Source organism: Helianthus annuus, chromosome 16 (genome assembly GCF_002127325.2).
Source record: "Helianthus annuus cultivar XRQ/B chromosome 16, HanXRQr2.0-SUNRISE, whole genome shotgun sequence".
NCBI classification, from domain to species: Eukaryota; Viridiplantae; Streptophyta; class Magnoliopsida; order Asterales; family Asteraceae; genus Helianthus; species Helianthus annuus.
Window position 1 is genome coordinate 172506384 of NC_035448.2, and position 12565 is coordinate 172518948.

Here is a 12565-nt window from a genome sequence, read left to right on the forward strand (position 1 = left end):
GTCAACTGAACTTATATAAGTTAATATCCTAAAGTTGCAATAAATAGATATTGCAGTTAGATATAGTCAAGCTGAAATTATAAAATATTGCAGTTATTCTTGGATATTAATCTAATAATTTGTATTTCTTAATTAAAAAATAATAAAGTAATAAACTTTAAAGCTAAACTAAAAACCTGAACTTACTATAATATAAAGTTAATAAAGATATAAACTCTTAACATCCTATTTTTTATAAAAATTGTTTTTAAAATTTTATAAAAATATAATCTTTATATATATATAAAAACGAAATTTAACAATTAAAGTTAAAGGTGTAAAACGTATTCACGAGTCAACTACTATTTTTTATTGTGTAAATTACAAGTTTTGTCCTTTATGTTTACACCAAATTGCAGGCGGTGTCCTTTGCCTTTAAAATTGATAGGTTTTGTACTTTATGCTTCAAAATTCTACACGTTATGTCCTTTAAGCCTAACCCAGTTTATTTTTTCAATTAAATAAGAACATGTGCATGTCACATGAGGGTAGATATGTCATTTGTTAATCCACTTATCTTTTCCCCCAATATAAACCATCCTAAACCATATTCCTTCACATTTCTCTTCAAAATGAAATCACAACAAAAAGGGTAAATTACATTTTTCGTCCTTTATGTTTGTAGCAGGTTACAAAGGATGACCTTTAACTTCAATAATTACAAGCACCATCCTTTATTTGGAAAACCTGTTGCATGTTTCATCCTTTGACCCTAACATGGTTAAAATATTCAGTTAAGTATAGTCACATAAAGGTAGTTTAGTCTTTATACCTAATTATTTAAATTATTTAATAAATAAAAGAAATTCGCATTTAATAACTTCATCTTCTTCCATGGCTGCCAAGTTCCCAAACTCCATCTCATCTTTTCCACTCCAAACCAGCAACACTAGTAGCTCGCCGTTAAATTTCCTCAGTGGAGAAACCAAGCGAGAGGTCCAACCACCGCTCAAGTTCCCTCTTCTCTTGCTTCTGCAACAACCACATCTTCCCTCAAGAACCTTCACCAATTCCAACAACAGTCAAGTAAGTCCCACCCACAATCACATAACACCCAAACTATTATTACCTGCCTGAATTAAATCATTAGAATTTCCACCGCCGCTGCCGCCAAGTTGGGATGACATCATCATTTCCTGCATAATTTCAGGACAGAGCTTTGAGAGTCGTTAACATTTGCATCACTCATGGAGATATTCGGGGAGGTGGCGGAACTCAAATGTGCTCCTAATGCCGCCACGACACTGTTATGAGGAGCATTAGATAATGATGCAATCGGGGATTGAAATGGAGAGGGGTTAGGGTGAGATTGTGGCGGCAGTACCATACTGGAGTATCCTGGAGACGGTGGAATCTAGACCTGAATGCCGCCATATTAACTACTTGGGTTAGTAAGTGGATACGGTGAAGGTGGTTGTGGGGCTTGGGTTTGAAGTTTGGAACCCTAATTTGGGAAGGAAAGTGAAAGATGGGTTTATAAGGTGGGAGGAATAAAGGGTAAAAGGACATAAATGCCCTCACATGCTAAGCACATGATCAGAGTTAACTTAAATTTCTAAGATGGTTTGGGGTAAAGAACGAAACATGAAATAGGTTTTCTAAATAAAGGATTGTGACTGTAATTATTGAAGTTAAGCATCATCTATTGCAACCTGCTACAAATATAAAGGGCAAAAGTGTAATTTACCCCAAACAAAACTAAAATCTCAAGTACCCAGAAAAAAAAAATCATTTTTAAACTATCAAGAGCCCTTTTGGCATTTTTTTTTTTGAACGGCCAACAAACTCAATCCCGAGCACTCTCGAGGCACCCACTTGACAGTGAAATTACCGGTAAAACCCGTTTGGCATCCATCCCAGGTTTCCCTGGGTCTCCTATCATTGCCTACCAGTGCCTCACTCTGCACCAAGTGGGCTTTTGGCATTTTACTTGATGTAAAACCATAACATATTTACTGGCTTAAAATGTCAATGTCTACAAGTATAAGAGGGAATCCGCTTCCACCGTCGGAGTATTGACTTCCAGTTACCAGAAACCTAATGGCCGGCGAAGTTTCAGATCCTACAAACCATAGATTCTTCGTGGCCGTACACGTCGGAGCCGGTTACCACTCACCGGTTAACGAAAAGGCTCTCCGATCTGCCATGAAAACTGCCTGCATCGCCGCAGCGTCTATTCTCCGAACGGTCTCTCTCTCTCTCTCTCTCTTTACATATCTAAATAAACGACGATTATATTCGTATATTGGCCTTATTATTTCCAGTGATTTTTAATATATTATTCCCATTAAGAGTTAGGTTTATTTTGTAAGGTGAATTTTAACGAATGAAGTTGTTGCTTATTGTTCTAGTTATTAGAATATTTATTAGTTAAATATAATTTTATGAGCTTTGCTTTGTTATAGGGCTCGGGCGGATGTGTAGATGCTGTATCAGCAGCCATTGAAACCCTGGAGGTATGGCTATATTCACTTTGTGAGGATTTGTACATTTATACTGTGATCAACGGTCATCTTATATCGAACTTGTGGTACCTGTTTTAGTTGTATGTGTGCTTGTAATAGTCTATGGGTTGCTCATCGAGTTCTGTTCTTAATAATAAGTTCAAATGCGAAGGTTTGATATTTTGTCTTCTCTATTTTGCTGATGAATTTATGGAAAGAAGAAGGAAGTATGACGGAAAACCGAATTAAAAATAATTAAGTCAATTACGTAATACAAGTGTGACAACGAAAAAACAAGTAGTATTCTAGATAGTGTAGGGTTTTGTGGAATTTGCTTGCAGTTTCTCGTTAGGAAAAGCTGTAGAATTTGGGTGTGGGTCTTCCGTTGAAACAGAGTGGTCTTTTGTGCGTGAAAAGTACTTATTGCAAGCCGTAGCTCAATTTATATGCGAACTTTTCTTCGCTTAAATATGGTTATATTTGTTGAATGTTGAAGTGCAGAACGATCCGTGCACAAATGCTGGGAGAGGGTCAAACTTGACAGAAGGTGGTCACGTTGAATGTGATGCCAGCATCATGGAAGGTAGTTCGGGAACATTCGGGGCTGTTGGAGCAGTGCCAGGTATATCCAGTAAAGTTGTTTTTTCTTCCTCCTTTATTTCATTTACAGATTTACTTATGTTTTGGGATTTTTGTTCTCATATATGTTCTACCTTTATTTGAAGCAAATGATTATCAGGTGTAAAGAATGCCATCAAGATTGCAGCTTTGTTGGTCAAGGAGCAGATGTCGGGCTCATCACTGTTGGGTCGAATTCCTCCCATGTATACTTTCATATTATTTTTGTCTTCCAAGCTTACAAATTGTTACTTTTTTTATTGTTAGTGTCATTTTTTTCCTCAAATATTCTTTCAGGTTTTTGGCTGGTGAGGGTGCCCGTGCTTGGGCCAAGTCTAAGGGCGCAAATGTTTCAGGAACCATTGAAGATACAGAAAAGGTAAGCTCACCGGGCCCGTTTGACATTATAATATTTTTTACTCCGCTCATTTTCACAATAATTTACATTTGAGCCCCTAAATCTCCATGACCATATTTTCTGCTTATAGTGGCTTGTGACAAGAAAGGCGAAAGAACAATGGAAGAATTATACAGCAATGCTTGAAGATGCCAAATCGGGAATTTCTTCAGGCAAACCGTCATCTAGTCGTCAACAGATTGATAATGCATCAGGTATGCTAGTAAACAGATCTATTTACATATTCAATACGATGACTGAAGTCTATACACGTTCTCGAATTACATTTTTAATGAATTTCTTGTTTATTTTTAAAATCAGATGTTAGTAATAATGCTATGGATAGGATCATGGATACCGTAGGAGTTATATGTATCGATAAAGAAGGGAATATAGCATCTGGAGCGTCTAGTGGTGGCATCGCACTAAAGGTCCTTTTTCATATTTTAAAATCTATATAATTATTTGACCTCGTTTTATTTGATCCATATTTTGACAATTTCTTTTTAAAAGTGAAACAGGTCAGTGGGCGTGTGGGTTTAGCGGCAACATACGGTTCTGGTTGTTGGGCCTCCTCAAAGGGCTCGTTAATAGTTGGTTGTTGTGTCAGTGGTGCTGGTGAATGCCTGATGAGAAATTTTGCTGCTCAAGAATGTTGTACTTCTTCATCACTGTATGACTTGCATTTACATCTTTCACTTATTATTATTTTTTGTATATATAATAGTGATTTTTATCTTAAGTTTGATTTTGCTAGTTCTACTCTATTGCACACTATGTTATATTTCTTGAAAACTAGTTAAATGTGTATCTGCGTTTTTCTCGTATATGTGTCAAGTATGGTCAACTCTTAATGCAGATTGCAGGCCGGTCCAGGTGCTGCCTGCTCAGAAGTTCTAGAGTCTGTAATCAAAGACAGTTGTCAACGTGGTAGTGATAGAAGTGCTGGAATTCTGCTTGTGCAAGCCGAGGCTCCTTCAATTGTTAGTTCATGATTAATTTCACTATAGGTGGCAATTTCGAACCATTTACTTGTAAATGGGTCGATTTGTTTTTTTTTACATAATTATAAATGATACAAATCGGATATCTAGGTAAAGGGGAATGGGTCGAACGTCACTTAAAGTCTATTCCTGATGCAATAATTATATATATAATTTTTTAAACGGTAGTTGAAATGTTTACTGGTCAACATGAACTCTTTTCAACCTGAACTCATCTTGCCACCTGTAAAATTCACCATTAAAGCAAGGTGCTAGTAGTTTAATATTTTGAAAATCGAATAACAATTTTGAATTAATTCCGTTAGGGTATTGGATCATCACCACAGCTGAAATCTGTTGAAATTGCTGCTGGCTACACTACCTTGTCTTTCGGAATAGGTTATTTTGGTAATTCCATGGAGCAGCCTAAGGTATGAACCACTTTTTGCTGTTTCTGTATAAAATCGAGTAAAAAGCAAACATGTTTGTAATATTTATGCAAAAAAATTAGATGACAGGTAAAAAAACTAATTTGTTTTTTGATACTTTTTGCAGGCTTCTATTTTAAGGAGTAGCAAACAACATAACAGAAGAGACATATCCCAATTTGCGGCATTAGTTAACCTCACCTGTAAGTGTACATAGTTTAAGACTTCAATTAACTATTAAGTGTACGGTTTCTTATATTATGCAAAATTATCACACATATTTTTTAGTGACGATATTTGTTTTAGAAGAATTTTTAGGTTTGAAGATCCGGATTCTGATTATGAACACATGCAGCATTTCCGGCGACTCCAAAACAAAACAAAACAAAAGACATCGGGTGTCTTAAATTAAAGTCAGGAAAACCGGTTTGATTGATGAACAATCAGAGCAGTAGCAGTATCTGTTTTTTTCCAGATTCTGCCATTTTTTGCTTCAACTTGTATTTTAATTAGTGAATTTTGTTACTTATAAAACAAGTGGATTGTTGGTATATATACACAGTTTACTTTGTTATTTTAAAATATATGTATTGTTACAATTACTAGTTTTTCTGTTTTACCTCTAATTATTTATTCACGATAAAAAATTTAATATGACCCCAAAGTAAAATGACATTTTGTTAACATCAAATTATTATATTATTTGCGTACATCTTAAAATAACTTTATTTTTTCTCTAATAAAACATCTTAATACAACAAATAATTTTTTTTTCTCTAATGAAACATCTTAATACAACAACCATCCTTAGCAAAATAATACCTATAACAAAGCTATTAGTAGGGTCTATGGAGGTTAGGATGTTGGCGAACTATAGCTCTATCCCCCGGCTTCAAACCATATCCAGATAAACAGCCTTCTTTCTATTCACGGTTCAATCGCCATTCACGAATGTGTTTGACTCAGAACAGAAGGCAAAGATGACGACGGAGACCGCGATGGAAACGAGACAATATGCAGGTGTTATGACGGATCTTTCAGGCCAAGATCTCTTGTGAGACAAATGTTTGACCATGCCAAATGATCCCAGATCTCTTGTCAGACAAATGTGACAAAATGCATTGGTTAAGTAAAACAATAAAAACAATCATTAAAAAAAGCAAATACTTCCAAAAACTTAATCAGCCTCACCCACCTCATCCAAGATCCTCTCAAGAATGGCCATTAGAGAAGAAGACTCAAATTTTCTTGCAACACAAAGGTAAATCAAATTATACTCAATACTCCTTTTAAATCAAATTAAAACATACGATAATGTTTCAATATTTGTCTTGTGTTTGTAGGTACGCAATAGTAACCGGATCAAACCAAGGTATAGGCTTAGCAATATGCAAACAGTTAGCTTCAAAAGGAGTTCAAGTCATGCTAACCGCTCGAGACGAAGAAAAAGGCAAATCCGCGATAAAAACTCTTGAAAGTTGTGCCTTTTTCAATCATCTGGTTTTTCATCAACTTGATGTGTTGGATCCATCTAGCATCTCTTCTCTTGTTGACTTTGTGAAATCCAAATATGGGAAGCTTGATATCTTGGTATGATATGTTTTTATTTCCTCATATTATGTTTGTATACTATAGTTAACAAATACTATTACCTAAACTGATTCAAAAGTTCTCATAGGTGAATAATGCCGGAATTTTAGGATCGAGTGTGGACACCAATGCATTAGAAGCCTATACAAATGGCAGCGTAAGTTTTTAGATGTAGAATGTTTTGGCCTTGGCTTTCATGCCGATAATCTAAAAGTAATATGATTATTGCAGGCTTCAGGATATATCAAATGGGGAGAAATTTCTACACAACCATACAACTTGGGAGAAGCCTGCATTCAAACAAATTATTATGGAGCAAAGAGGATGACCGAAGCTTTCATGCCTCTTCTCTCCTTGTCCGACTCTCCAAGAATCGTCAATGTTTCATCAAGCTCCGGAAAATTAATGGTAATTATTTGCTAATTTGTGTTTAGTAAGTCCTAAAATTAACATCCTTTTTTAATATGACAAACAAACATGTTATTGACAGTATGTAGTCAACGAGTGGGCTCGTGACATCTTGAACGATACTAAATCTCTAAGCGAAGATCGAATTGATGAGGTCCTTGAAGTTTTCCTTAGGGATTTGAAAGAGGGTTCTTTAGAAACAAAGAAGTGGCCATCTTTTTTATCTGCATATACATTATCAAAAGCAGCATTGAATGGCTACACAAGATTGTTAGCAGAGAAGCATCCGGATTGTATCATAACTTGTGTTTGCCCGGGGCATGTGAAGACAAATCTAAGTGTATTTACAGGACCCTTGAATGTTGAAGAGGGTGCCCACAGTGTTGTTAGGCTTGCTTTGCTACCCATTGATCATGGGCTGCAGCATTCTGGTCTTTTCTTTTATAGGGATGAAGTATCATCTTTTTAATGAATGTAAAACCTTATTAATTTGCTAAGTAACGGTTTAAAATGAATAAATATGTGGATTATGTATGGGTTTATCAATTCAACTCGTTAATCCAACAATCTGACACGATCACCACCACTAGACGAAATTATATATCTTAAATGAGTTTTATTGTTATATATGATTTTTTCATATCAAATAAATGTGAATATAAGAAAGAAAAAAAGTATGTAAAATTCGAGATTTTCAGAGTCTAGCTTGAGTGAATCTTGAAAGTTGAAGCCAAGCATGTGTTTAGACTATGGGTGTGGTTTGCCTTCTCCAGTCTCATGCAAACTTCCACACAGGTGCTACCTTATTTTTACACCTTGTCCATGTATAAGGGGTATGGTTTCACTTTTCACATAAATCTTCACACCCGCTAAATATTTATATATGATTAAAAAAAAGAAAAAGTAATTTTGGAACGCTCACATCCTGTCGCCAGGCCAGACCATTCACACCGTTGAAGCCAGCCATCCATTTCCACGCATATTCCACTTCCCTACACCCCCATCGCCTTAAAGGGCTTGTTGAGTTATCTGAGTTAAGATAGAGGTTAGTCTAAATTGGTCATAACCGAACCTATTTAGCTTAAGAAACACTTAAAATATTCCATTAGTGCTTTTTAAATCATTAAACATTAATTTTACGAAGTTTACAAATTATTTATTGTAAAATTTTTAGAACGGCAAACATATACTCTTATCCTACTTCAAATCTACAATATCATCCAACATGTGACTCGAACCCTCAACCTCATGGGGATAGACACCTTATCTACTCACTTTGATACCATCAAACTACAAGCTCTTTCAATAATAAATACTATATTCAGTAGAACGAATGTTTTCTAAAACAAACAATTTTATGAACAGCCAATTTTCTAAACAAACTAAAATTTAAAAAAAAAAAATAATTATTTCAAGATGGATGATAAGAACTAGAAATAAAAAGGAGTAAACTACAAATTTGACATTAAACTATTAAAGAAACAATTATAATAACAACAAAATAAACTAATACTCCATTATTATTTTATTTGCTCAACAATGAATTAATTAATCATTAAACTAAGTAATGGTTATATTGATTTTGTGTTTACGTGTCCTCCTGAGTTGTGCTTATTTTGCAGGTTTCCATAGCCATTACCCCATTGGCTGCGTCTTCTTCTTCTTCATCAAATCCTCCAAAAATGTCTGAATCTGGGCAAAACAGGTACTATCATTTGATTGTTCATAATCTCCACCAAACGTTTTCATTTAATGTTTATTATTATTTGTTCGTCAAGTCAACGAAACTGTTTTATCTCATCTGTTCATAACATAATCCTGATCCTCAAAATTTAAACATAATATTACACTAAATTATACAACTATTTTTCCAGAGTTTGATGTAGCTACTAAATTCTAGATAGGAACTATTTATTAATATATCTTCAAAATTAAAAAAATTACTTTTTTTATCATTTTTATTATTTTCACTATAACTTAAGTTGAAGGCGCAAAGGGTGAGTCTGTCGCCTAGGCGCAAACCCTTAAAAATGATGCGCCTGACACAAACAAGGCGCCACGTGTATTCCACGCCTTTTTTTTTTGTTGTTTCCGTCATGTTTTAAGTGGTCTTTTAGCTTGTTTAGACAAGTATAACCTGGGCTACGTGTGGGAGCCTAGGTGTGCATCTTTAATAAGCAAGGTTTCAAAAAACAGTTAAACCGGATGTCGGAAGCTTGGCCGGCATGAATCATACCTGTAAATTGAGGGAACAGGAAAGAAGTTGTACCACCGGTAAATTGGTTTATACCAGTACCGGGCCAAAGGTAAAAATTTGGACTTTTAGGGGCTGTTTGGCAACATCTGAATGGTTAAGAGGTCTTAACCGTTCAGAGGCAAATGTCTAACCAATTCAGATTAGGCCATGGGGTATGGGGCTTGGGTTGGGGCGTGGCCCTTGGGGCTTGGGTTTCAAGCCGGGCGTGGGGCGGGGGAGCAAGCTGACATAGCGGGCTGTGAATGGTTATAAATATATATATATATATATATATATTTAAAAAAAAAAGTTGAACCCAAGCCCCACCATACCCCCTTCAAAGTAGGTTGAAGACTTGAGTTTTGAATTTCCACGTGTCAACCAATGCCCCAACCCAAGCCCCACCATACCCCATGGTCTTAGAGGTCTTAACCATTCAGACTCTGTATAATGCTTAACCATTTAGAGGCAAATGTCTGAACCATTCAGACATCTGCTCATGAAACAAACAGTCTGAACCATTAAGTGTTGAACCAATAAGAGGTCTGAACTATTAAGAGCCTCATTAAGAGGTAAACAACAGCCCCTTAATCTTTTATGGGCCCAAAAAGATTACCTTCTTAGTTAAAACCTAGCACCCATAATCCAGGTTTACCTTCTTGTATTAACTTGATGAGGATGACGTTGATAGTGAGGATGATGTTGATAGTGAATTTTTGGATTATTTTTTTTTATTATGGATTAATTTTTGGAATAATTTTTATTATGGAATGATGTAGTTTTGGATTACTTTTTGAGTTGAAATTATATTTTATGGATTTATAGGGTTGATTTGTCAACCCGGTTGAACCTCCCGGTACACCCAGTTCAACGGGTTGAACCATTTATGAGCCCAACCCAATACGATTTAAAAACCGGTTTTTAAAACACTGTTAATAAGTATGGTTACGTTATCAATTTATCATTTTACGCGTTATGGCTGTATAATGTTATTACAAAACGTTTTTAGTCAAATGAGTATGACTGAAAAGATTAATTGTCAACTGGTTGTGGTTTAAAAAATATTTATCAAGTTAGTTCTAATCAACAACTTAAGCTACATTTTGTGTTTGTTTTTCTTAACAAAATTTGTTGCATATGTGTAGATATGCAGTGGTAACAGGGGCAAACAAAGGTATAGGATTTGAAATTTGCAGGCAACTGGCTTCAAATGGGGTCAAAGTAGTGTTGACTGCAAGAGACGAAAAGAGAGGCATTGATGCCCTTGCCAAATTCAAAGACACTCATCTTTCCGATCTTGTTTTATTCCATCAACTTGATGTGCTGGATCCTGTTAGTGTTGCTTCCTTAGCTCAGTTTGTGAAAACACAATTCGGAAAGCTTGATATCTTGGTACGCTTCAAAACCGTGGTTTTCAAATCTAGCAATCTTGTATTTTGACCACCCTTTCGCGAAAAAAAATGTACAGGTGAACAATTCTGGGATAGGTGGTGCTGTGGCTGATGAAGAGGCTTTAAGGGCTGCAAGTAATAGTGCCAAAGAGGTAATCGTTTTATTGTACGAGTGGTGGTTTGTACACAACTTATCTTATTTTCATTTTATTATAACTAATTTTGTCTTAATACAGGCGGCTGCAGGAAGCCGAATCGAGTGGGGAAAGATATTAAACGAGTCTTACGAGTTGGCTGTACAATGTGTACAAACAAACTATTATGGGGCGAAAAGGATGGTTGAGCATTTCATTCCTGTTCTGGAATCATCTGATTCCCCGACGATTGTGAACGTTTCTTCGTCCATGGGAAAGTTAAAGGTACGCGATCCAACTGAAATGCACGCATAAAACATCCATCTCTTGTGCTACATATGTATGTGCATTCTTTATGATACGATCGTTTATTGCAAGTAATTAATCATTTTTGGAAAAATACTACGCCTAGTAATTATGACCCATTTTCAATGAATGGGCTGATTTGGGCAGTTTTTGTTAGCTTGATGGGTTGATTTGGGTTTACTCAAAGGGTCACTCTTCTAATTAGAATAGAACCAAATGGGCCAATATCATCCACCACACCATCTGTCGTCACCACAACCTAGGGATGAGCTTGGTACTGTGTCGGTATCGAAAGTACCGATCCTGAAAATCGTAAAATATGGGTACCGGTACCGAAAGTGTTTGGTACGTTACGGTATTCGAAGATAAAAAGTGGGTAAATACCGTACCGGTACTTAAAGTACCAATCTCAAAAATCACAAAAAATGATTGGTACCGAAAGTGCTCGGTAAAGTACGGTTTGGTACTAGTACGCTACTTGTTCAGTTTCCGTACTGAATACCATTTGCTCATCCTTACTACACCCCACCTGGCAACCTTCGCCGCTAGCCGCCATAAAAAAAACGTTTTTAGTGGGTGAGCTCATTTTGATACTCTCTTTCTCTTTCAACCAAAACCCTTTGTAGTCAGGACCCGTTTTGACCTGTTACCTTTAATAGAACCGACATGAACGGTCTAGTATATCACTTGTTCTTTTTTTTGTTTACATATTTTAGTTATCTGTTTCAGGGTTTGAAAAATGAATGGGCTAAAGGTATTCTTAGTGATATTGAAAACCTAACAGAAGAGAAAATAGATGAAGTAGTTGGTGAATATTTGAAAGATAACAAAGATGGCTTGTTAGAAGCCAAAGGTTGGCCTCCTTTAATGTCAGCATATATCCTCTCAAAAGCAGCCTTGAATGCATACACAAGAATTTTGGCGAAAAAATACCCAAGTTTTCCCATCAATTGTGTCTGCCCAGGCTTTGTTAAAACCGACCTTAACTATAATCTTGGCATACTAAGCGTCGAAGATGGTGCAGAAACTCCCGTTAAGGTTGCATTGTCTCCCAAAGGGAGTCCTTCCGGGTGCTTCTTCGATAGAAATGGTGTCACATCATTTGAATAAATGTATGATTTGTTGTATGTATAATTCAACATTGGGACAATGGTCACTCTTGTATCCTATGGTAATGTTGTTTTGAGATTTGAGTTTATGGTTCTGTCTGGAGAAAGACGATCAACTTAAGTAGGCGACTGATCATGTTTCTACATATTAATTGTGGTTAACTCATTGGGCTGAAACAAAGGCGGTCCAACGGTGTTGCCACAAAAGAATTAAGGCAGCGCAAGGAGCTCAGCTTCAGTGTCAATTGATTGAAGGGTAGAGGGGCTATCAAGAATCTTCTTTTCAATGTATGCAAGGTTAACGTCGTCACTGTTAGAGAGAGTTCTGATGTCACATGAGTTCGATGTGAGAGTAAGTATAGGTAGTATGAGATAAAAGAGTATTGAGAAATGAGATAATTGTTGACCCCTTTTCTCTATAGGGTGATGACGTCATTCAAGTCATGCAAAAACATAATTAACCTAAATAACTATGGTAGGTA

At 36.1% G+C, this 12565-nt stretch overlaps 3 protein-coding genes across 5 annotated transcripts; all 3 read left to right on the plus strand.

Moving 5' to 3' along the window:
* The first annotated feature begins 2008 nt into the window (after positions 1-2008).
* On the plus strand, positions 2009-5491 carry LOC110916834 (putative threonine aspartase). Of its 3 annotated transcripts, none has more exons than XM_022161492.2 (12): positions 2009-2226; positions 2445-2495; positions 2985-3105; positions 3223-3307; positions 3399-3480; positions 3590-3713; positions 3820-3929; positions 4020-4171; positions 4358-4481; positions 4808-4912; positions 5037-5112; positions 5228-5491. In XM_022161492.2, exons 1-12 carry the CDS (start codon positions 2080-2082, stop codon positions 5314-5316), a joined length of 1266 nt encoding a protein of 421 aa, XP_022017184.1. In that variant the 5' UTR covers positions 2009-2079; the 3' UTR covers positions 5317-5491. The 3 variants fall into 3 exon arrangements, with proteins under 3 accessions (XP_022017184.1, XP_022017186.1, XP_022017185.1); XM_022161494.2 differs by having other exon boundaries at positions 2010-2226; positions 5219-5491; XM_022161493.2 differs by having other exon boundaries at positions 2011-2226; positions 5216-5491.
* A 172-nt stretch (positions 5492-5663) lies between these two features.
* LOC110916832 ((+)-neomenthol dehydrogenase) lies at positions 5664-7441 on the plus strand. The gene is made up of 5 exons (XM_022161490.2): positions 5664-6170; positions 6253-6499; positions 6588-6656; positions 6731-6907; positions 6990-7441. Exons 1-5 carry the CDS (start codon positions 6127-6129, stop codon positions 7374-7376), a joined length of 924 nt encoding a protein of 307 aa, XP_022017182.1. The 5' UTR covers positions 5664-6126; the 3' UTR covers positions 7377-7441.
* A 1038-nt stretch (positions 7442-8479) lies between these two features.
* LOC110916833 ((+)-neomenthol dehydrogenase) lies at positions 8480-12178 on the plus strand. Its single transcript, XM_022161491.2, has 5 exons — positions 8480-8612; positions 10289-10535; positions 10612-10686; positions 10771-10953; positions 11704-12178. Exons 1-5 carry the CDS (start codon positions 8590-8592, stop codon positions 12082-12084), a joined length of 909 nt encoding a protein of 302 aa, XP_022017183.1. The 5' UTR covers positions 8480-8589; the 3' UTR covers positions 12085-12178.
* The last annotated feature ends 387 nt before the right edge of the window (positions 12179-12565 follow it).